Source organism: Haliotis cracherodii, unplaced genomic scaffold, assembly GCF_022045235.1.
Source record: "Haliotis cracherodii isolate W230 unplaced genomic scaffold, xgHalCrac1.p SCAF_27, whole genome shotgun sequence".
NCBI classification, from domain to species: Eukaryota; Metazoa; Mollusca; class Gastropoda; order Lepetellida; family Haliotidae; genus Haliotis; species Haliotis cracherodii.
Genome location: NW_027266283.1, coordinates 3,936,193 through 3,961,340, shown reverse-complemented (window position 1 = coordinate 3,961,340; position 25,148 = coordinate 3,936,193). Strand labels below are relative to the sequence as shown.

General features: G+C 40.9%; 2 protein-coding genes across 2 annotated transcripts; one reads left to right on the top strand and one right to left on the bottom strand.

The window, feature by feature from the left end:
- Positions 1-334: 334 nt before the first annotated feature.
- LOC139473212 (arylsulfatase B-like) lies at positions 335-12,316 on the bottom strand. Its single transcript, XM_071255734.1, has 14 exons — positions 12,202-12,316; positions 10,238-10,349; positions 9,953-10,004; positions 8,452-8,555; positions 7,767-7,873; positions 7,329-7,393; positions 6,847-6,948; positions 5,267-5,330; positions 4,401-4,498; positions 3,778-3,914; positions 2,804-2,862; positions 2,340-2,463; positions 1,540-1,682; positions 335-513 (listed from the first exon to the last, which is right to left on the bottom strand). The coding sequence occupies exons 1-14, from the start codon at positions 12,296-12,298 to the stop codon at positions 335-337; spliced, it is 1,443 nt and encodes a 480-aa protein (XP_071111835.1). The 5' UTR covers positions 12,299-12,316.
- Positions 12,317-13,266: 950 nt separating this feature from the next.
- On the top strand, positions 13,267-24,391 carry LOC139473211 (arylsulfatase B-like). Its single transcript, XM_071255733.1, has 14 exons — positions 13,267-13,363; positions 15,124-15,235; positions 15,470-15,521; positions 16,331-16,434; positions 17,009-17,115; positions 17,489-17,553; positions 18,090-18,191; positions 19,059-19,122; positions 20,006-20,103; positions 20,563-20,699; positions 21,797-21,855; positions 22,196-22,319; positions 23,061-23,203; positions 24,213-24,391. Exons 1-14 carry the CDS (start codon positions 13,267-13,269, stop codon positions 24,389-24,391), a joined length of 1,443 nt encoding a protein of 480 aa, XP_071111834.1.
- Positions 24,392-25,148: the final 757 nt, after the last annotated feature.

Genomic DNA, 25,148 nt, shown 5'->3' with positions numbered 1-25,148 from the left:
CGTTAGTACATTGAACATTTAAAGCAACCCACACTGATTTATGACCAAGCAAACATGCTTGTACATTAAACTGCGTTTATAACGAACATGCTGATAACGAACTGACGGATATGACGAACTTATTTGTTTGTCCTGACCATTTGCTGTACATATTCTGTATATGCTTATAACGAACTACGGTTATAACGAACTAAAATTAGTGGTCCCTGTGAGTTCCTTATAACCGTAGTTTACTGTATGTATATTCAGACTGCAAACATGTTTTGATGATGAAGGCTTGTACGTCTTGTTCAAGCTCGTAACGCGACATGAAGAATTATGAAGAGACACATTCTTAGAGTTTGCACCAGCCAGGCGTCCAAGCGTTGCCATACTTCCTGGGGTTGGACTGTGGGTCGGAGTCGGGGAAGTTGGGAGGTACCATCTGCTTTCGGTACTCCAGGAGGCGAGACTTCAGCTTTGCAACAACGTCTGGTAGTTGGGAGGACAGGTCATGTTTCTCTGTGGGGTCCGCTGAAACGGATACAATCATTGGTGAGAGCTTGACTGGGTCAAGTGATCGACATCGTGAACATCTAGCTACGCGAAGTAGGATGACATCGTTAAGTGTATGTTATTGTTCAACAATGAATGTAAATGTGTTACATTGTTTCTGTTAAGATTCGGTAGACGTTCCTTGCATTGTATTTGGACAATGATTATTCTCCAGGAAGTTCTATATTTATATGCTTGTGACATATGTAAACTACTGGAATACCGTGGACTTGTATGGAATATTTTGTAATGTTCTAATGCCGCTAGACTGATGATGGCAATGTGTAGAAAATTCCATTAGTTAGTTAGACTGTATATAAGGGGACAAGGGCATGCCTCTCGCATCTCTCACACATATCATCACATCAAGGCCGGTTATAGTGTGAGGATCGCTCATCACACCTGATTCCCCGCCTGGGCCCGTCTCGGAAGCTTGACGGCTGTCGCCGCTGGGCGAATATTATCACCGATTTTTGCTATCACCACTGTATTTTCGTATTTGATACTGACCACTGCCATCATATTATACACTGCCACTGAATATTGTACTACCACTCTATTGTGTCATTGTAATTGCTGTGCAGTAATTTGTATTGATTTGTAAACCTAGTTAATTTTGTAACACATTTGTTGATTTGTATATCACTTGTTGTTTGTTTGTTGGCTTCGTAATTCAGGCCACATAGTACATAGTACATTAGGTCACGTGTCCAGAGTATTACATCTCTGTCGATATCATTTTCATTTTAAATAATTTACATATATATATAAAGCTATCCACCGTAGTACATTAATATCACAGGAATTAAATAAATGTGCAAACGTAGTATTACCTTTATACTATTTCTGTAATGAGGTAAAAAAAAGTATTTCTCAAGTGAATATATTTCTTACATACAATATGACATGGCATTCATCCTCTACTAAATGAAGGTAACATTCTTTATATATAGATCTGTATGAAATATATTCATTTGGGTGATGATGTGATAATTAAACACGCACCTATTACATCAAATAACTGTTCTTTATCAGGGTCAAGGTCATATATTATTTCTTCGTATATATCATCTTCAGTGTTGTTCATGGGACGGTGCCAGCCATCTTGTTGTCCAGGGTAACCAAGCAGCAGTTTGTAATTGCCCATCCTTAAAAAAGCCAACACAAAACATACAAACATACTGCAAGATATTTCGCAAAGTTGCAGAGTTGGGAGCTTAATTAATTGAAAAGGCGCATGCCTTACGTCTATTGTGGGGTCAACTGACTTGACGAAGGTAGTATCCTGATTGCGGACGACAGGTTTAAAAAATTGAGGAGCAGTTTACTTTATCATATGCTTAATTTTCAATTGAAAGCATCTTAAGTTATCTTAATATATCATACTTATATAAAACAATGAATTGTACCGGAGCTTAGTTAGCACTAGAATACTTCTATATTTCTAAAAAATAATTCGAGTTCTAACTTTGTCAAATGAAAAAAATGTTTTCGCATAACAAACAACTGTTCATGGCTATGTCAGACATCTTATCTTATCTTTTCGGCGCAAATTTTCATTTCAAACATGGTAGGGATCATTTGCTTGCAAATTCATTTTTTTACCCTAGCTTTGTACCAATTTATATTTACACAAAACTACCCTGCCATATATTTTTTTTACAAACTGCTACAGGAATTAGTGCTGGTTAAATAGACATAACCGAATATAGTTCTTTCAATTTTCAATTACAGAAAACACAAACTCGGTATACTTACTTTTGCCCTGATCTACTTACTTCCTGTGATATATTTCAGTATCTTACCTGATGCCAGCCTGGCCTTCTTTCGGTATGACAAGGTAGTCCAGATTGTAGATGAACTCGGTTCTCTTGGACGGGAGGCCATTCCGGATAGAGTCCCACTGATCTATCCCGTCTCTGTCGGTCACTGCAGCATATAAACACACAATACCTTTACTGTGACTAGACGGATCATCGTGGGAACATGGGTGGATGTTTCAGTGGCTGGGAACTAAACAAGGGGCAATACTCATCATTGGTGGTCAATTTAATATGGACAATTGGATTGGGACCGTTCCGTCTGGATCTAGGGAAGTAACATATAGACAGGTGAACTGACGCGAGATTCATGGCAGGACATCATGTTAAAACAGACACTGCACAAACCAACCTGTAAGCCCTGTTCAGAACTTGAATACTTACTGGCAAGACTATTTTGTTTCATTAAGTATACACATACATTTTACACAGTATGTTATCACAATTACCCGGCGTTCCTCCGGCGGCGGAAACCAAAGTCGGTAGCCAGTCTACAGCGTGGATCATTCTAAACAGAAAGTAACGCTGATTATTTAAAAAGAGGCGCGAGGGAAAGTCACACTACATTCTCGTTTAAAGCATGACTTCAGAATCATGTAACGTATTAAAGTAAATGCGTATTTATATAACTATTTGACTCTCTGTTGCTTTAAATGGACGCCATTACACATCTCAATATGGCATAGACCATTGTACAACACTCACACCGAACAGCAACATACATGACGCCAAACAGCAACATACATGACATCAACCAGCAACATGCATGACATCAACCAGCAACATACATGACATCAACCAGCAACATGCATGACATCAACCAGCAACATACATGACATCAACCAGAAACATACATGACGTCAACCAGCAACATACATGACATCAACCAGCAACATGCATGACATCAACCAGCAACATGCATGACATCAACCAGCAACATGCATGACATCAACCAGCAACATGCATGACATCAACCAGCAACATACATGACGTCAACCATCAACATACATGACATCAACCAGCAACATACATGACATCAACCAGCAACACACATGACGGCAACCAGCAACATGCATGAAATCAACCAGCAACATACATGACATCAACAAGCAACACACATGACATCAACCAGCAAAATACATGACATCAACCAGCAACATACATGACATCAACCAGCAACATGCATGACATCAACGAGCAACATACATGACATCAACCAGCAACACACACGACACCAACCAGCAACATGCATGACATATCAACCAGCAACATGCATGGGCAACACCAGAGACTGTCTTCAAGCATTGTACTAATGTAATTAAGATTCTAACCAGGGTCTTTGGCGTGACGAGCGAATGCAGTAACTAACAGGCTGTTTTCACAATTCAAGCTATGCAATAGTATTCGTGAGAGGTTATCTTACCCATCATACGTGTAGCCCGTCTTCTGGAGTCCCGCCCCCGACATGAACGCCGTCACCCTCGTACCCCCCTCCCACAGAGAGTGCTTGCCTCCTCTCAGGGGCCAGTTGTTGCCGTGACTGAATATCTCCCCTCCGTTCTGCAACAACACACATCCAAGGTACATGTCAACACTTACAACTTAAAACACAAGGTACAATATGTCATACAGTTTTTACAATATACCAACTGCAAATAATATCATATATATACTCTACTCTGGAATATGGGGTATAAAGGGCTCGGGGTCGTTGACTTGGTATCGTATCCCAATTGCGTAGATCGATTTTCATGATGTCAATATCACTGGAGTGTCTGGTCCAGGCTCGATTATTTACAAACTGTCGTCATAAATACTGCTCAGTGAGGCGTTAAACAACAATCTATGTTGGTCGTAAAGGATCTACTAAATGGATCGACGGGTCAAGCTCGGTGACGTTGTCATGTCATCGTACATGAGGTTGTGGGACGTTGCTCATGATATCAACCACTGTTTTTTTCTGATCTATGATAATGCACAGGCCGCCATCATATAGCTGGATATTCAGGGTTCGGTGTTGAACAACAAACAAAGGGAGTCACGTACATCAGCTGTGAGCAGGAACAGTGTGTTGTCATACAGCCCTCTCTCCTTCAAGGCGTCAGTCACGTTCCCTATAGCTTCATCAAGGGCATTCACCATCCCTGCAATGTTGTAAATATCCCCATAAAGATGACGAACGCTAACACTATACATGTACAATGGCATTTGTCGTATCAACCTGAATCACTGCACACGGTTTGAACTAATATGAAATCTGAACGTCCATGATACACGGTCATGTTAAATGAGTAGGTATATGCAAATCAACATCTGATTGGTTCATGAGCAAGTCATCCAATCTGATTGGTCCATGAGTAGGTATGTGCAAGTCATTACATCTGATTGGATCATGAGTAGGTATATGCAAGTCATCCCATCTGATTAGTTCATGAGTAGGTATATGCAAGTCATTACACCTGATTGGTTCAAGACTTCCTATCCTGTCTGTTCTACTGTATGTAATGCATGCCTCGTTATCCTGGTCGTCATCTCGAATCAGTTAAACTAATTGCGTACTATCATATCAGTATGTCTACTCAAAGTGTGTTGGATTTAAACGCCACCTGAACATTATTTTTTGTTCATATCATAGTGCGCCAATCAACGGCAGGAAAGCTCAAGGTCACGCGGGTAGTCGGCGTCAACGTGATTGGTGAAACCTATCAGCTCGGGTATAATACTGTCACCAAGGGTCATAATCGTTATGAATCTGAGATCGGAATTAAACCATGACCAGGGAATCCTGGTACGTGTAGGGGACGTAACTGTACACAGGGAGATGCTGTATCTCAAAGGGCGACCACGGAAGGCTTATATCTAGGTTATCATGTATTGGTTGGTCACATCTCTTAACGACGGTTAATACTCACCACTGAACACACGCCTTCCCTTATTCACAACATGTGGGAACCTATCTTCATATATCTTGGGGACCTGTAACATATATTGCCGTTCAGATTATACTGAACAAACAAACTATGCATGCAGGTGATAACATCTATTCATATAAAAGGTGAATTACATCTACAAAATATGACAGGCGAATAACATCTATATAATATAGCTTGTGAATATCATCTACGTACGTATATCTTATAAGAGGTGAATAACATATGTATCATATAGCATTTGGAAAATGCCAATGAATATTATCATTTAGCAGCTGATTAACACCAGTATCAGAAAATATGTGAACATCAATATCACATGACACATCCTTATTTATATACATTCCCCAAGAAACATATTTTGTACAAATATAAAAGACGTTTATGAACAAACATCTAAACAAAGGAAAGTATACACTTGAAATTTGGATCTGCCAAAATAATTACAAACGTCATCAAAACCACATTAGGCTGAAAACATTCGTTGAAACACAACTATAATACCTGTATCAAAGACATCACCGAATAACCATTTGTGTTTGTTATATTTGTAGCTTCCACCAAACAGGTTGTTTTATAGTTTCTTTTGGCCGGTAGTTTATATAGGCACCAGATATAAAAAAAGAAAGAAGTGAGCAAAGCTCACATACCCCCGTTATCCCCGCTGGTCAACAACAAATAGTAAATAGTTTGATAATTAATGAAATAAACCTGTTGCTTTACGTCAGAGGAACTGCCCTTTCCTTTGTAACCCCATGAGGATGCATTATGTTTGAAATGAACACATGTTTTTGCAAATAAATTTTAATCTAGTGTGGGATATAATCAATGCTTAGCACAACATCCATTCTTTAAATCCTATGACACCGGAAATTAACTACAAAACATGACGCATACTTATCATACATTAAATGAAAAAGATCAAAAGAGAAAACTTTCAGAATCTTATAAAAGATAAAAACAATCATAGTGGTTAATGTAGCAAGTTTGCTGAAGCTAGGATACATAATATTGTAAACATGGATCGTACAAAAATTCTACCCAAAATCTATCTTTCACCATGTTTCCATGGAAACGGAAACAATTTAAAAATTCAGAATCTTCAAAATAGCAAAAAGCAAAAATACTCATTGTGGTAAATGTGTGTAGCAAGTTTGGTGAAGCTAGGGTGCATGGTTAAAAAGTTATGGGCCGTACAAATTTAAAGCTCGGACGGAAGGAAGGAAAGAGGGACAGACGGAACGCTATATACCCCCGATTTACTATATGCAACGTGATCTGTATAAGCTGGTTGTTGGTACTATCGGGATACTTTGTTCCACAGGACAGAGAATTTCCAGTTTGGGTAAACGTTGTAACTATTCTGTCTCTTAGTAATAGGATAATCAAATATCGACTGCTAGATGGAACTACATCACAAAAGCGGAGCTAACAGCAAGTAAATTGTGATCAATCGACTTGAATCTTGCGATGACTGTTAGTTGGGCAGGTGGAGTGTCACGTGACAAGATGTTCCTGAACTGTTTCCTCATCAACTGATGTTGTACCAGGCAATGACTCACCTCTGTCGGGGAGTGAACGTTCTGGAAGGGCAGATACAGGAACAGTGGTTGGTTCTTGTCATGGGTGTTGATGACGTCAACGATCTTCTCTGTGAACACCCACTGGATCGAGAGAGAAAGCGACGATGCTTGTCGTAAAAGGCGACTAACGGGATCGGGTGGGCAGACTCGTTGACTTGGTTGATGCATACCATCGTATCCCAATTGCGTGGATCGATGCTCATGATCTCAATCGCTGGATTGTCTGGTCCAGACTCGATTATTTACAGACCGCCGTTATATAGCTGGAATATTGCTGAGTGCGGCGTTAAACAACACACAAAAGAACAAATAAAACCAGCGCGATGTGACCCGCCACGTTGATAGACCCGATAAAGCACATGACTAACATTAGACTAAAGATAGATTTCACCCAGAATAACGTTTAGGTATCCTTGTATTTAACTTGTAAACTTAATGCAACATATGTAAACCAGTCTTACCGCTGAATATGTCCCTTGGTAATCCCATTCCGCTTCCTTATTGTTCCTGAAGTCTAAAAACCCGGCTGAAACACATGACACGTGACGATATATGTAAACATGTGAATCTTTTGACTTGTACATTTGTTTCTCGAGCTAAGTGGATAGAAATAAACGTTTATTTTAGTTTTACCAGTTGGTTGGATATTTTTTTTGATCGTCTAAAAGTCTAAAGTGCAATATCTACCTATACTGAAAGAAATAGAAGACCACACCAATGATTGGACAGACAAGTCAAATGTGTATCCGGATCAAGTGGGGTTCAGGTGGTACAAGGCCCGCCCCCTTTTCAGACACATTATGTGTCGACCTGTGTCAGTCTGTCATGTGGTTTGGTTTACTTCCTGACATGGGTAGAACGCATATCCCCATTGTGGATGCGTTTAGTGTTGTACTTACAAATATTATGCAAGTAATAGTCCTCCATTGCATTATAGTAGCCGAAGAAAGTATCGAAGCCCCGGTATGTTGGTGTGCATCCCCACTCACAGAAACCCAGGTGCCATCTGGAGTGGACAATGTGTCACTTGTCAGACTGTTGGATATTACATGGAACCTATTCCAAACATCTCTGTATTAACATTTCGATGGATCTTCGAAGTATTTTGAATGATGTGGTTGGAAATTCTTGTGAGTATTCTTACTAAAGAAAACGAAGCAGTTTCAAAGTATACGATTAATCAGTGTTATGTTAACAATTGCTGTGTTCAAGATATTAAGTTTGGTTTGTCCCTTATTAACAGAATTCATTATGAGTGAGAGCCAATTTAAACAGTAATATTAGAGCCTGTTAGAGGAAGACATTTACCACTTGTTCGTAACTGACAGACCAAGGGTTATAATCGGAGTGAAACTGGGTTCGAGCCCACGATCCTGGCACGGTAAAGAACACCCCCCCACCCCCCCACCCCCCCACCCCACCCCCAATTATCACTCATTGCTTAATGAGTAAAGAAGGAGACATATGGATACATTTCTTCAATATAAGATTCAGGAAAAGTTTAGCATTCCTTGTCATCTTAGCCAATGTCATTCGTACTTGTTTGACGTGATTGTTGAGGAGATGTTAAGATTGTGTACTCACTTGCCAACCATGTGTGTGGCGTAGCCGAGTTTCTTCAGCTCTTGTGGGAGGATGGTGTAGTTGAGGGGCAGGCAGACTGATTGTTTAGCTCCAATGACTTGATACTGGAAAGGGAGGTTACTCTTACCATATGCCCATTGGATAGCGTGAACTGTCCCGTACATTCTCTTCCGTTTCGTTCGTTTGCCATCAGTGACAGTAAATCTAGCCCAAACCTTAGTTGTGTGTCTCGTCGGGATAGGGATGAGGATTGGAAGGGGCAGAGTCAGGGATGGGTGTGACACCATGTGTATCGTGTTATATGATCTGGACTAACGTGAGGAGGCTCATGTCAACTATCACGTCAACTATCCTAGTTTCGTTCGCGCTAAATCCAGCCCAAACCTTGGTTGTGTCTCGTAGGTCTACCACATGACAACACGGTCATGGTGTCTGCCACAACTTACTTTCCCACCATATGAGTTGCGTATCCTAACTTCTTCAGCTCTTGGGGTAGAAGTGTGTAGTTTAGTGGGAAACACACAGCCTGGTTATGACCTATCACTTCGTGCTGCAATGGGAGATAACTCTCAGTCGACCAGGTCAGATGACGTCTCGTGTGTGACGTTTTATACCGTTTTTTTGGTAAAGCTCATATCTATATTTATCTATTCATAATAGCTACTGGAGTCTAACGATTCTTGTTTTATCCTATAATGCATAACAAATGTAACTAGAAAAAAATATTATAAAAGATTACATTCATGATATACTTACAAAAAACAGTGACTGTGCTTCATTTAAAATTCAATAATTTATTCTGAAATTAAATTAACTTTCAACACATATTCATGAAGACATCATCTCGACTCCATGGTCGTGATTCACATTTTGCACGTGCATATTATCATACGGATTATCAATTCTTATAACATTTACAGCACTTCATATGAAGCACGGTTCTTTCTTCTGCTTGTATATAATATTTAAATAATATTATTGATACATAATAAAATATTGTATAACTTTATACTACAGAGAACTATTTAACGATAATTATAAGTGCCTGCATTTAATAGTGTTAAGATCCCTCTAATAGGTCAGTTTCAACTGTATCCTGGCTCGGATGGTCAAGTTGCCTCCCTTAGTTGTGACATGATCATCTAGTCAGTGGTTCGAATTACACATACATGCCAAGGAGGATGTAAGTATTTTAAATCCTTTTCAGCTTTCTTCCAATATTATGCTGGCGCGCCGTGTTATAACAAACATACTGTTCAACGAAACTTAGCTTATAACTCATTCACTCACTCCATTGTTATCACCAAAGTGATCACTTCAGGGGACGGTCGGGTAGCCTAGTGGTTAAAGCGTTTGCTCGTGACGCCAAAGACCCGGGTTTGATTCCCGACATGGGTACAATGTGGGAAGCCCATTTCTGGTGTCCCCCGCCGTGATATTTCTGGAATATTGCTAAAAGGGGCATGAAACTATGCACTCACTCGTTCACTCACTCACTTACCTGAAGACCAGATTTGAAAGGGAAAACCGCAGACATAAATGCACTTCGGGAGCTGAAACATACGGACACTCGTCATGTGCAGTGAGTTTGTTATGAATGGCTGTTTTCTGTGTGCTGTGAATCGAAGTAAGAGTTTTGGCTTTGAAATTCACCATCAGCGTTTGTAAAGCATCGATTCAACAGTATTCCACTTACTTTTGCCCGCCAGTATATGTGGAGTTAAACATGTTACATTGAATGAACTGTTTGAATATTCTTGTGAAATAGACGTTGAATGACACTCACGGACTGCACAGCGGCTGTACATAGTTCCTGTCCAGTATCACACCATCTCGCGCCATTTTGTCCATATTAGGGGTCAGCATGTCACGGTTCCGGAAGCCAACATCGTTCCAGCCTGCAACAACCAACCTCTGTGTTTGATAGCTATATATGTATGTTAAAACGACAGTTGCTTTTATGTTAGTTACTCTGGTTTGTAAAAACAACAAGAAATAAATTGAGACTTGGATAGTTGTCATATTATATTTTGTCATATTATATGTCTACCGAAACAGATTCCACGGGGCCTTTAAGACACAATAGCAGTGAAAATTATATGAATGGATCACTGAAAGTCTCTGATGACACTAGGTATTCGCGCAAAGCGATAAGGATGTCCTGTTCGACGGGCAGAACCCGCCACTAACACTGGCTGAAGAAAATAGAAGGTTTTTTTGCTTGAAGCTGCACAAGAGTCATCCTGTCATATGAGGGACGAGGGTGGTCCAGTCGTCTTGGGCGCCGCAATTCACTGTAGAGTCCCTTGGACACCCCAAATACCTTTGAGTGTGGGTTCGAATCCCTGTTTGCCCCGATTATTTTTTTAGTTTTTTCAGCACCATACCCATGCTCGTGGGTTTCAACAAAGTGGTAAACGCCTGAGACATGCATCACTTCGTGCTTTCCTCCCACATTAAGCTGACACGCTGATATAAAGGTAATACGGCCTAAAGCGGAGTTAATTCCCTTACTCACTCCTGTTATACGAGGATGGCTTAAGGTTTAACAAATAATCTTCTCCTATCATGGTGTCCTGGGTATAAAATATAAATAGGAAAACATATTGGACCCCTTAGTGAATTCCACAATCAATGACAGCATTGGGTCCTACATCAATGAGGGACCCGTGGAGATCTGGAGTAGATTAGGTCTACAGCAAACCATGCTTGCCGTCAAAGGCGTCTATGCTTGGCGTAAGAGGCGACTAACGGGATCGGGTGGTCAGGCTCGCTGACTTGGTTGATGCATGTCATCGTATCCCAATTGCGTGGATCGATGTTCATGATGTCAATCGCTCGATTGTCTGGTCCAGACTCGATAATTTACAGACCGTCATCATATAGCTGGAATATTGGTGAGTGCGGCGTTAAAGAACAAATAAACAAAGAAACAAACATCAATGAGGTGAATCAGGATGGTTTCCCAGGACATTCGCCCTCTAAAGACCTACAGGTGGAGATAGCACCATGACGTCACAAACAGATTATACGGGTGACGAAATAGGAGATATCACCAACAGTGTACTTAAACAATCGGACACTGGCGAAGGTTACTGAACCGGTGCACTTTAAATCGTCACGACCTCTGCCCTCTGTCCTCATGGTCCGACAAACACTGTAGCCGTGTTTCTCATTGTTTACTTCGAGCGCTGCATCAGTCTCATTTCGAGGTTACTACTGTCTGGGTTTTTTTCAGAAGGGCAATATATCCTGTAGTATTGACAATTGCTCCAAGATCTGGATACGGCCATGCCACACCTGCGTGGCTGCAATGGGCTCCGAATAATTAAAATGCTGCCCACAACGGTGTAAATCACAACTCATTTACCAAATTCCCCCAATCAAGCCACTGGTTCGGCCGTAATGACTGTTAACTAACCAAATCTATTAGCTATTACGTCGTGTAGAACTACGTCAGTCTGAAAACTCAACATACACTGTAGTGCAAATTAAAGTATAACATTGGATATCACCAAAAGATTCCAAACATTAACAAACGTTTAGGCTGAAAACAGTAGCCGAAATACTTCAAACGTGAGGGTTCCAAAATACCAGTATCAAATACATCCACATTTGCTTCATTTTTAGCCACCAACAAAGATGGATGTATACTTTGTTTGCCTGGTAGTTCAGCTTGTGTTTCGAGATAGTCGAAGATACAATTACAACTAACCCATTAGAAAAAGGTTTATCTTTCATAGACTTTACCTAGATCATCCGCGACGATGAATACAATATTGGGTCGCTGTGCGAGAACACCGCCGATGAAGGCGAAGAGTAGGGCTGCTACTATTGTGGACATCATAGTGACTTCGCCTTCAGCATCCCGTCTCAACTACAATATGTCTGGAAACGTTTTCACAATATCTCGGGACTTGATATGGTGTTATCGTGGCAGACAGTGATATTATCAAGTGCAATTGCAGGCTACAAATCGCCTGATATAGGGACGGTGACAACCTTGACACGTGTGAAATCGGCAGAGATAACACGCCATATTAACATGGTTCAAAGGGGGTATTTAGGTCGGTGTTACTTGTTATCTCTCATGTCATATGCAGCAACTCTTCTACAATTACCCAATCTAATATATCAATATATAAGGGCTTGGTTTGGTGTGTTGTTTTACGCCGCACTCAGCAATATATTTAAGCTATATGAAGGCGGTCTGTAAATAATCGAGTCTGGACCAGACAATCTGGTGATTATTATCATGAGCATCGATCCGCGCAATTGGGATAGGATGACATGCATCAAGTCAGCGAGACTGACCACCCGATCCCGTTAGTCGCCTTTTACGACACGCATTGTCGCCTTTTACGGTAAGCATGGGTTGCTGAAGACCTAATCTATCCCGGATCTTCACGGGTATATGAATATATTAAATTGGGTAATTTAAGACGTGACGACATGAACGACAGACATGTTGTGGTGATGTTGCAATATTGAATCACGATTTCTGCAACAAGATCAATTGACCTTTAGGCCAAAATGGCAAAATAGAGATAAATACAGTATATTACGGTTATAACGAACTCAAAGGGGCCACTAATGTTAGTTCGTTATAACCGTAGTTCGTTATAAACATATATGTCACATATATGTCACACGTGTCAAGGTTGTCACCGTCCCTATATCAGGTGATTTGTAGCCTGTACTTGCACTTGATAATATGACTGTCTGCCCCGATAACACCATATCATGTCCCGAGATGTTGTGAACAAGTTTCCAGACATATTGTAGTTGAGACGGGATGCTGAAGGCGAAGTTACTATGATGTCGACAACAGTAGCAGCCCTACTCTTCGCCTTCATCGGCGGTGTTCTCGCACAGCGACCCAATATTGTATTCATCGTCGCGGATGATCTAGGTAATGTCTATAAAAGATAAACCATTTTCTAATGGGTTATTAGTTGTAACTTTATCTTCGAATATCTCGAAACACAAGATAAACTGCCCGGCAAACGAAAGTCTACATCCGTCTTTGTTGGTGGATAAGAATGAAGCAAATGTTGATGTATTTGATACGGGTATTTTGGACCGTTAAACGTTTGTTAATGTTTGGAATCTTTTGGTGATATCCAATGTTCAAGTGTATTCTTTAATTTTCCCTGCAGTGTATGTTGAGTTATCCGATTGACGTAGTTCTGCACGACGTAATAGCTAATAGATTTAGTCAGTTAACAGTCTTAACGGCCGAACCAGTGGCTTGATTGGGGGAATTTGGTAAATGAGTTGTGATTTACACCGTTGTGGGCAGCATTTTAATTATTCGGAGCCCATTGCACCTACGCAGGTGTGGCATGGCCGTATCCAGATCTTGGAGGAATTGTTAATACTACAGGATATATTGCCGTTCTGAAAATACCCCAGTCAGTATTAACCCTCAAATGAGACTGATGCAGCGCTCGAAGTAAACAATGAGAAACATGCCTACAGTGTTTGTCGGACCATGAGGACAGAGGACAGAGGTCGTGACACTGACCTGTGTTAGGACGGCACGTTGCGGACAGAGGTTGCGTTTGCCTGTTGGTAGATTTAAAGTGCACAGGTTCGATAACCTTCGCCAGTGTCTGATTGTTTAAGTACACTGTTGGTGATATGTCCTATTTCGTCACCCGTATAATCTGTTTGTGACGTCATGGTGCTATCTCCACCTGTAGGTCTTTAGAGGGCGAATGTCCTGGGAAACCATCCTGATTCACCTCATTGATGTTTGTTTGTTTATTTCCTTGTTGTTTAACGCCGCACTCACCAATATTCCAGCTATATGATGACGGTCTGTAATTTATCGAGTCTGGACCAGACAAACCAGTGATTGACATCATGAGCATCGATCCACGCAATTGGGATACGATGACATGCATCAACCAAGTCAGCGAGCCTGACCACCCGATCCCGTTAGTCGCCTCTTATGACAAGCGTAGTCGCCTTTGACGGCAAGCATGGGTTGCTGACATCATCATAGGATAAGATTATTTTGTAACCTTAAGCCGTCTAACAGGAGTGAGTAAGGGAATTAACTCCGCTTTGAGGCGTATTACCTTTAGCGTGTCAGCTTCAAGTGGGAGGAAAGCACGAAGTGATGCATGTCTCAGGCGTTTACCACTTTAGTGAAACCAACCAGCATGGGTATGGTGCTGACAAAACTAGAAACATAATCGGGACAAACAGGGATTCGAACCTACAGTCATAGGTGTCTGGGGTGTCCAAGGGACTCTACAGTGAATTGCGGCGCCCAAGACGACTGGACCACCCTTGTCCCTCATAAAACAGGATGACTGTTGTATAGCTTCAAGCAATGAAAGCTTCTATTTTCTTCAGCCATTGTTGGTGGCGGGTGCTGCCAGTCGGGCAGGACATCCTTACCCCTTTGCGTGAACACCTAGTGTCATCACATATTTTCAGTGATCCATGTATATAATTTTCACTGCTATTGTGTCTTAAATGCCCAGTCGAATCTGTTTCGGAAGACATATAATATGACAAAATATAATATTTTAACTATCCAAGTCTCAGTTTTCATCTTGTTGTTTTTACAAACCAGAGTATCAAAAAGCAACTGTCGTTTTAACATACATATAGAGCTATCAAACACAGAGGTCCGTCAGAAGATGTTGGTTGTTGCAGGCTGGAACGATGTTGGCTTCCGGAACCGTGACATGCTGACCCCTAATATGGACAAAATGGCGCGAGATGGTGTGATACTGGACAGGAACTATGTACAGCCGCTGTGCAGTCCGTGAGTGTCATTCAACGTCTATTTCACAAGAATAATCAAACAGTTCATTCAATGTAACATGTTTAACTCCACATATACTGGCGGGCAAAAGTAAGTCAGATAATGTTCAAAGGATTCTTTACAAACGCTGATGGTGAATTTCAAAGCCTAAACTCTTACTTCGATTCACAGCACACAGAAAAACAGCCATTCATAACAAACTCACTGCACATGACGAGTGACCGTATGTTTCAGCTCCCGAAGTGCATTTATGTCTGCGGTTTTCCCCTTCAAATCTGGTCTTCAGGTTAGTGTGTGCGTGAGTGAGTATGGTTTTACGCTGCTTTTAGCAATATTCAAGTAATATCACGGCGGGGGACACCAGAAGTGGGCTTCACACATTGTGCCCATGTGGGGAATCAAACCCGGGTCTACGGCGTCACGAGCAAATGTTTTAACCACTAGGCTACACGACCTTCTCTGAAGTGATGCAGGGCAGGTCCTAGACGTTTATCACTTTGGTGATTACAATGGAGTGAGTGAGTGAGTGAGTTATGTGTTAAGTTTCTTTGAACAGTATGTTTGCTATAACACGGCGTGCCAGCATAACATTTGAGGAAAGTTAAAAAGGAGCTGAAGATACGCAACTCATATGGTGGGAAAGTAAGTTGTGGCAGACACCATGACCCTGTTTTCATGTAGTATACAGGATCTCTTCTGAGCTGTGATAGTGTACGTGATTCACGGCAGGTGAGTACAGATCCTGTGACATGATACACAGCGATCCCCTAACTCTACCCAGTACCAGTCCCTATCCCTACGAGACACAACCAAGGTTTGGGGCAGATTTAGCACGAACGAAACTATGATAGTTGACGTGATAGTTGACATGAGCCTCCTCACGTTAGTCCAGATCATATAACACGATACACATGGTGTCACACCCATCCCTGACTCTGCCCCTTCCAACCCTCATCCCTATCCCGACGAGACACACAACTAAGGTTTCGGCTAGATTTACTGTCACTGATGGCAAACGAACGAAACGGAAGAGAATATACGGGACAGTTGACACTACCCTTTGGGCATATGTCTAAGAGAAACCTCTCTTTCCAGCATCAAGTCATTGGAGCTAAACAATCAGTCTGCCTGCCCCTCAACTACACCATCCTCCCACAAGAGCTGAAGAAACTCGGCTACGCCACACACATGGTTGGCAAGTGAGTTCACAATCTTAACACCTCCCCAACAATCACGTCAAACAAGTACGGAATGACTTTGGCAAGGAATGACAAGGAATGCTAAACTTTTCCTGAATCTTATATTGAAGACATGTATCCATATATCTCACTCTTTACCCCCATTGGGGTGGGGGTGGGGGGTGGGGGGTGGGGGGTGGGGGGTGGTATTGTTCTTTACCGTGCCAGGATCGTGGGCTCGAACCCAGTTTCACTCCGATTATAACCCTTGGTCTGTCAGTTACGAAAAAGTGGTAAATGTCTTCCTCTAACAGGCTGTAATATTACTGTTTAAATTGGCTCTCACTCATAATGAATTCTGTTAATAAGGGACAAACCAAACTTATTATCATGAACAAAGCAAAGGTTAACATAACACTGATTAATCGTATACTTTGAAACTGCTTCGTTTTCTTTAGTAAGAATACTCACAAGAATTTCCAACCACATCATTCAAAATACTTCGAAGATCCATCGAAATGTTAATACAGAGATGTTTGGAATAGGTTCCATGTAATATCCAACAGTCTGACAAGTGACACATTGTCCACTCCAGATGGCACCTGGGTTTCTGTGAGTGGGGATGCACACCAACATACCGGGGCTTCGATACTTTCTTCGGCTACTATAATGCATTGGAGGACTATTACTTGCATAATATTTGTAAGTACAACACTAAACTCATCCACAATGGGGGTATGTGTTCTACCCATGTCAGGAAGTAAACCAAAAACCACGTGAGATACTGACACAGGTCGACACATTATGTGTCTGAAAAGGGGGCGGGGCTTGAACCGCCTGAATCCCACTTGATCCGGATACACACTTGACTTGTCTGTCTAGTCATTGGTGTAGCCTATTATTTCTTTCACTATACGGTAGATATTGCACTTAAGTCTTTTAGACGATCAAATTAATTATCAAACCAACTGGGAAAAATAAAATAAACGTTTATTTCCATCCACTTAGCTCGAGAAACAAATGTACAAGTCAAAAGATTGACATGTTTACACATATCGTCACCTGTCTGTTTCAGCCGGGTTTTTAGACTTCAGGAACAATAAGGAAGCGGAATGGGACTACCAAGGGACATATTCAGCGGTAAGACTGGTTTACATATGTTACATTAAGTTTAATAGTTAAATACAAGGATACCTTAACGTCATTCTCGGTGAAATCTATCTTCAGCCTAATGTTAGTCATGTGCTTAATCGGATCTATCAACGTGGCACGTCACACCGCGCTGCTTTTATTTGTTTGTGTGCTGTTTAACGCCGCACTCTGTAAATAATCGAGTCTGGACCAGACAATCCAGTGATTGACATCATGAGCATCGATACACGCAATTTAGGATACGATGGCATGCATCAACCAAGTCAACGAGCCTGACCATCCGGAGCCTTTTACGGCAAGCATGGGTTGCTGAAGACCTGTTCTACCCCGGATCTTCACGGGTCCATCGCTTCTGTCACTTTGTTTTCCTCCTGACCTAGAAGTGTTTGGTACTAGACAAGGGGCCTCTACCGATCAATATCAGGCCCCTTGTATTGTCAACAGAAACACTGAAATGTTGCTGTCAGTGGGGTTTCGATCTGTACTAACTCTACCACTTGTTTCTGCTTCCTCTCCCGATCCAGTGGGTGTTCACGGAGAAGATCGTTGACGTCATCAACACCCATGACAAGAACCAACCACTGTTCCTGTATCTGCCCTTCCAGAACGTTCACGCCCCGACAGAGGTGAGACATTGCTTGGTACAACACCAGTTGAAGAGGAAACAGTTCAGGAACATCTTGTCACGTGACATTCCATCTACCCTATCAACACACATAGCAAGATTCAAGTCGATTGATCACAATTTACTTGGCTGCTAGCTCCACTTTGTGATGTAGGTCCATTTAACTGTCCATAGTTGAATATCCTATTACTAAGAGCCATACTAGTTACAACGTTTACCCAAACTGGAAATTCTCTGTCCTGTGGAACAAAGTACACCGATAGTACCAACAACCAGCTTATACAGATCACGTTGCATATAAACATAGCTAGTTTAATATATGGTGCCTATATACACTTGCGGGCAAAATAAACTATAAACCAATATTTGATGGCGGCTACAAATATAACAAACCAAAATGGTTATTCGGTGATGTCTTTGATACAGGAATCATAGTTGTGTTTCGACGAATGTTTTCAGCCTAATGTGATTTTGGCAGATCCAAATTTCAACTGTATACATTCCTTTATTTAGATATTTGTTCATACAAGTCTTTTTTATTTGTACAAAATATGTTTCTGGGGAAATGTATATGATAAGGATGTGTCATGTGATATTGTTGTTCACATATGTTCTTATTCTGGTGTTAATTAGCTGCTAAATGATAATATTGATTGGCATTTTTCAAATGCTATATGATACATATGTTATTCACCTGTTATATGATATATGTACGTAGATGATATTCACATGCTATATCATATAGATGTTATTCGCCTGTCATATTATGTTACAGTAGATGTAATTCACCTTTTATATGAATAGATGTTATCACTTGCATGCATAGTCTGTTCACAATCAGTATAATCTGAACGCCACTATGTTGTAGGTCCCCAAGATATATGAAGATAGGTTCCCACATGTTGTGAATAAGGGAAGGCGTGTGTTCAGTGGTGAGTATTAACCGTCCTTGAGACATGTGACCAGCCAATGCATGATGACCTTGAAAAAAGCCTTCTGGAGTTGCCTTGTGATATACAGCATCTTGCTGTGTACAGTTACGTCCCCTACACGTACCAGGATTCTCTGATCATGGTTTAATTCCAATCTCAGATTCAAAACGATTATGACCCTTGGTGACAGCACTATACCCGAGCTGATAGGTTTCACCAATCACGTTGACGCCGACTACCCGCGTGACCTTGACATTTTTTGCCATTGATTAAAACTAGCGCAGTTTGATATGAACAACAGATAATGTTCAGGCGGCGTTTAAGTCCAACACACACTTTGAGTAGACATACTGATATGGTAGTACGCAATTAGTTTAACTGATTCGATATGACGACCAGGATAACGAGGCATGCATTACATACAGTCGAACAGACAAGATTGGAAGTCAGTTCCGTTAAAGTGAAAACACTTATAAAGTGAAAGCACATGTTGGAGGTGATTTGCATATACAGTAAACTACGGTTATAACGAACACGCTTATAACGAACTAACGGATATAACGAACTAACTTTTTAGTCCCGACTATTTGCTCTAGTTATACTGTATATATGCTTAAAACGAATTACGGTTATAGCGAACTTAAATTAGTAGTCCCTTTGAGTTCGTTATAACCGTAGTTTACTGTACTGTACATACTCTTGAACCAAACATATATAATGACTTGCATATACCTACTCATTTAACATGACCGTGTATCATGGACGTTCAGATTTCATATTTGTTCAAACCGTGTGCAGTGATTCAGGTTGATACGACAAATGCCATTGTACATGTATATTGTTAGCGTACGTCATCATTATGAGGATATTTACAACATTGCAGGGATGGTGAATGCCCTTGATGAAGCTATAGGGAACGTTACTGACGCCTTAAAGGAGAGAGGGCTGTATGACAACACGCTGTTCCTGCTCACAGCTGATGTACGTGACTACCATTGTTTTTTGTTCAACGCCGAACCCTGAATATAACAGCTATATGATGGTGGCCTTTACATTATCATAGACCAGACAAAACAGTGATTGATATCATGAGCAACGTCCCACAACCTCATGTACGATGACATGACCAAGTCACCGAGCTTGACCCGTCGATCCATTTAGAGGATCCTTTACGACCAGCATAGATTGTTGTTTAACGCCTCACTGAGCAGTATTTATGACGACGGTCTGTAAATAATCGAGCCTGGACCAGACACTCCAGTGATTAACATATTGAAAATCGATCTACGCAATTGGGATACGATACCAAGTCAATGATCCCGAGCCCTTTATACCCCATATACCAGAGTATATATATCATATTATTTGCAGTTGGCATATTGTAAAAAAACTTTAAGTTGTCGGGTTGACATCATGTATCTTGAAAGCGTGTTGTTGCAGAACGGAGGACAGATATTCAACTACGGCAACAACTGGCCCCTGAGAGGAGGCAAGCACTCTCTGTGGGAGGGGGGTACGAGGGTGACGGCGTTCATGTCGGGGGCGGGACTCCAGAAGACGGGCTACACGTATGATGGGTAAGATAACCTCTCACGAATACCATTTCATAGCTTGAATTGTGAAAACAGCCTGGTAGTTACTGCATTCGATCGTCACGCTGAAAACCCTAGTTACAATCAATGGTAGTTAGTACAATGCTTGAAGACAGTCTCTGGTTTTGCCCATGCAAGCTGCCAGTTGGTGTCATGTATGTTGCTGGTTGACGTCACGTATGTTGCTGGTTGATGTCATGTATGTTGCTGGTTGGTGTCATGCATGTTGCTGGTTGATGTCATGTATGTTGTTGGTTGATGTCATGTATTTTGCTGGTTGATGTGACGTTTGTTGCTGGTTGATGTCATTTATGTTGCTGGTTGATGTCATGTATTTTGCTGGTTGATGTCATGTATGTTGCTGGTTGACGTCATGTATGTTGCTGGTTGATGTCATGTATGTTGCTGGTTGATGTCATGCATGTTGCTGGTTGAAGTTATGTATGTTGCTGGTTGATGTCATGTATGTTGCTGGTTGATGTCATGTATGTTGCTGGTTGATGTCATGTATGTTGCTGGTTGACGTCATGTATGTTGCTTTTTGATGTCATGTATGTTGCTGGTTGATGTCATGTAAGTTGCTGGTTGATGTCATGTAAGTTGCTGGTTGACGTCATGCATGTTGCTGGTTGATGTCATGTATATTGCTGGTTGATGTCATGTATTTTGCTGGTTGATGTCATGTATGTTGCTGGTTGATGTCATGTATGTTTCTGGTTGATGTCATGTAAGTTGCTGGTTGACGTCATGTAAGTTGCTGGCTGATGTCACGTATGTTGCTGGTTGATGTCATGCATGTTGCTGGTTGATTTCATGTATGTTGCTCATTAATGTCATGAATTTTGCTGGTTGATGTCACGTATGTTGCTGGTTGATGTCATGTATGTTGCTGGTCGGTGTGAGTGTTGTACAATGGTTTGTGTCATACTATGATGTGTAATGGCGTCCACGTATACCAACAGAGAGTCAAATATTAAAATATAAATATGCAGTCAGTTTAATACGTTACATGATTCTGAGGTCATACTTCAAATGAAAGTGTAGTGTGACTTTCACCCACGCCTCTTTTACTTTCTGTTTAGAATGATCCACGCTGTAGACTGGCTACCGACTTTGGTTTCCGCCGCCGGAGGAACGCCGGGTAATTGTTATAACATACTGTGTAAAATTTATGTGTATACTTAATGAAACAAAATAGTCTTGCTAGTAAGTATTCAAGTTCTAAACAGGGCTTACAGGTTGGTATGTGCAGTGTCTGCTTCAACATGCTGTCCTGCCATGAATCTCGCGTCAGTTCACATGTATACATGTTACTTCCCCAGATCCAGACGGAACCGTTCCAATCCAATGGTCCATATTAAATTGACCACCAATGATGAGTATTGCCCCTTGTTTAGTTCCCTTCCACTGAAACATCCACCCATGTTCCCACGATGATCCCTCTTGTCACAGTAAAGGTATTGTGTGTTTATATGATGCAGTTACCGACAGAGACGGGATAGATCAGTGGGACTCTATCCGGAATGGCCTCCCGTCCAAGAGAACCGAGTTCATCTACAATCTGGACTACCTTGTCATACCGACAGAAGGCCAGGCTGGCATCAGGTAAGAGACTGAAATATATCACATGACGTAAGTAGATCAGGGCAAAGGTAAGTATACCGAGTTTGTGTTTTGTGTAATTGAAAATTGAAAGAACTATATTCGGTTATGTCTATTTAAGCAGCACTAATTCCTGTAGCAGTTTGTAAAAAAAATTATGGCAGGGTAGTTTTGTGTAAATATAAATTGGTACAAAGCTAGGGTAAAAAATGAATCTGCAACCAAATGATCCCTACCATGTTTCAAATGAAAATTTACGCTGAAAAGAGCAAGTTGGTGATTTTCAAAGATAAGATATCTGACATAGCCGTGAACAGTTGTGTATTATGCGAAAACATTTTTTTTTTATTTGACAAAGTTAGAACTCGAATTATTTTTAAAAAATATAACCATACAGAAGAATTCTAGTGCTGACTAAGCTCCGGTACAATTCATTGTTATATAGAAATATGATATTTTAAGATAACTTAATATGCTTTCAATTGCAAATTAAGCAAATGATAAAGTCAACTGCTCCTCAATGTTGTAAACTTGTCGTCCGTAATCAGGATACTACCTTCATCAAGTCACTTGACCCCACAATACGCGTTAAAATAAGTGGGATCAAAAATGCCGTAAAACCACCCACAGCACTGCAACGTAAGGCATGCACCTTTTCAATTAATTAAGCTCCCATCTCTGCAACTTTGCTAAATGTATGCAGTATTGCAGTATGTTTGTATGTTTTGTGTGTTTTTTATTAAGGATGGGCAATTACAAACTGCTGCTTGGTTACCCTGGACAACAAGATGGCTGGCACCGTCCCATGAACAACACTGAAGATGATAAATACGAAAAAATAATATATGACCTGGACCCTGATAAAGTACAGTTATTTGATGTAACAGGTGCGTGTTTTATTATCACATCATCACCCAAATTAATATACTTCATACAGATCTATATGTTATTGATGAATACCATGTCTTTATTGTATGTAAGAAATATATTCACTTGAGAAATACGTACTGTTTTTTTACCTCATTACAGAAATATTATAGGGGTAATACATCGTTTGCAAATTATTTTAAATCCAGTGATATTAATGTACTACGGTGGGTAGCTTTATATATATATATATATTATTTAAAAAATGATATCGACAGAGATGTAACACTCTGGACACGTGACCTAATGTGATATGTACTAGGGGCCTGAATTTCGAAGCCAACAAACAAACAACAAGTGATATTAAATCAAAAAATGTGTTACAAAATTAACTAGGTTTACAAATCAATACAAATTACTGCACAGCAATTACAATGACAGTACACAATAGAGTGGTAGTACAATATTCAATGGCAGTGTATAATATGATGGCAGTGGTCAGTATCAAATACGAAAATACAGTGGTGATTGCAAAAATCGGCGGTAATATTCACTCAGCGGCGACAGCCGTCAAGCTTCCGAGACGGGCCCAGGCAGGGAATCAGGTGTAATGAGCGATCCTCACACGAAAACCGGCCTTGATGTGATGAAATGTTTGAGAGATGCGAGAGGCATGCTCTTGTCCCCTTATATACAGTCTAACTAACTGATGGAAATTTCTACACATTGCCATCATCAGTCTAGCGGCATAAGAACATTACAAATTATTCCATACAAGTCCACGGTAAATCCGGAAGTTTACAGATGTCACAAGCATCTAAATATGGAACTTCCCGGAGAATAATCATTGTCCAAATACAATGCAAGGAACGTCTACCGAATCTTAACAGAAACAATGTAACACAGTTACATTCATTGTTGCACAATAACATACATATAACGATGTCATCCTACTTCGCGTAGCTAGATGTTCACGATGTCGATCACTTGACCCAGTCAAGCTCTCACCAATGATTGTATCCGTTTCAGCGGACCCTACAGAGAGACATGACCTGTCCTCCCAACTACCAGACGTTGTTGCAAAGCTGAAGTCTCGCCTTCTGGAGTACCGAAAGCAGATGGTACCTCCCAACTTCCCCGACCCCGATCCACAGTCCAACCCCAGGAATTATGGCAACGCTTGGACGCCTGGCTGGTGCAAAATCTAAGAACTCTCTTCATATTTCTTCATGTCGCGTAACGAGCTTGAACAAGACGTACAAGCCTTCATCATCGAAATTGTTTGCAATTTGAATTTACATACAGTAATCTACGGTTATAACGAACTGAAAGAGACCACTAATTTTAGTTCGTTATAACCGTAGTTCGTTATTAGCATATACAGAATATGTACAGCAAATGGTCAGGACAAACAAATAAGTTCGTCATATCCGTCAGTTCGTTATCACCATGTTCGTTATAAACGCAGTTTAATGTACACGCATGTTTGCGTGATCATAAATCAGTGTGGGTTGCTTTAAATGTTCAATGTACGAACGGAGTGCCGTTATATGCGACTGTAGCAATACATAACAGCAGTGATTTCAGTTATCGTCTTTGGATCTATAATTTAGTTACTGGCTTAAATTGAGTGGGAAATAAACGAACTGAATAGGTAACTGGTAGCTAGCTCCCTTGGGGAGTGGTTGCATTTCGCTTTGTCTCTCATGAAAAAAGAGAAAAATATTGACATCGGAGCCTAGGCCAACTTAATCAAGCACTTTGGGACATAATTGGGGTCTCTATAGATGTCTGGAGAGCAAGGATCGGATGTTTTGTACCGCCCCGAGGACACAGACAGATAGAGAAAATCAAACCCCAAACAGGTTACGGATGCTTCAATCAATGTCTCGGATGGGAGAAGAGGTGGCGTCCCTGGCAGAATCAACAATTCACCCAGGAATGAGGGGAGTTCGCGCCCCACTA

Coding starts and splice junctions, on each gene's coding strand:
- LOC139473212 (XM_071255734.1), bottom strand. CDS start 12,298: ATGATGTCCACAATAGTAGCAGCCCTACTCTTCGCCTTCATCGGCGGT. Junction 7,874..8,451: donor GCCACACACATGGTTGGCAA/GTGAGTACACAA, acceptor TGTCCACTCCAG/ATGGCACCTGGGTTTCTGTG. Junction 2,863..3,777: donor ACGGGCTACACGTATGATGG/GTAAGATAACCT, acceptor CTTTCTGTTTAG/AATGATCCACGCTGTAGACT.
- LOC139473211 (XM_071255733.1), top strand. CDS start 13,267: ATGATGTCGACAACAGTAGCAGCCCTACTCTTCGCCTTCATCGGCGGT. Junction 15,522..16,330: donor CCTTCAAATCTGGTCTTCAG/GTTAGTGTGTGC, acceptor CTCTCTTTCCAG/CATCAAGTCATTGGAGCTAA. Junction 18,192..19,058: donor ACGTTCACGCCCCGACAGAG/GTGAGACATTGC, acceptor ACTATGTTGTAG/GTCCCCAAGATATATGAAGA.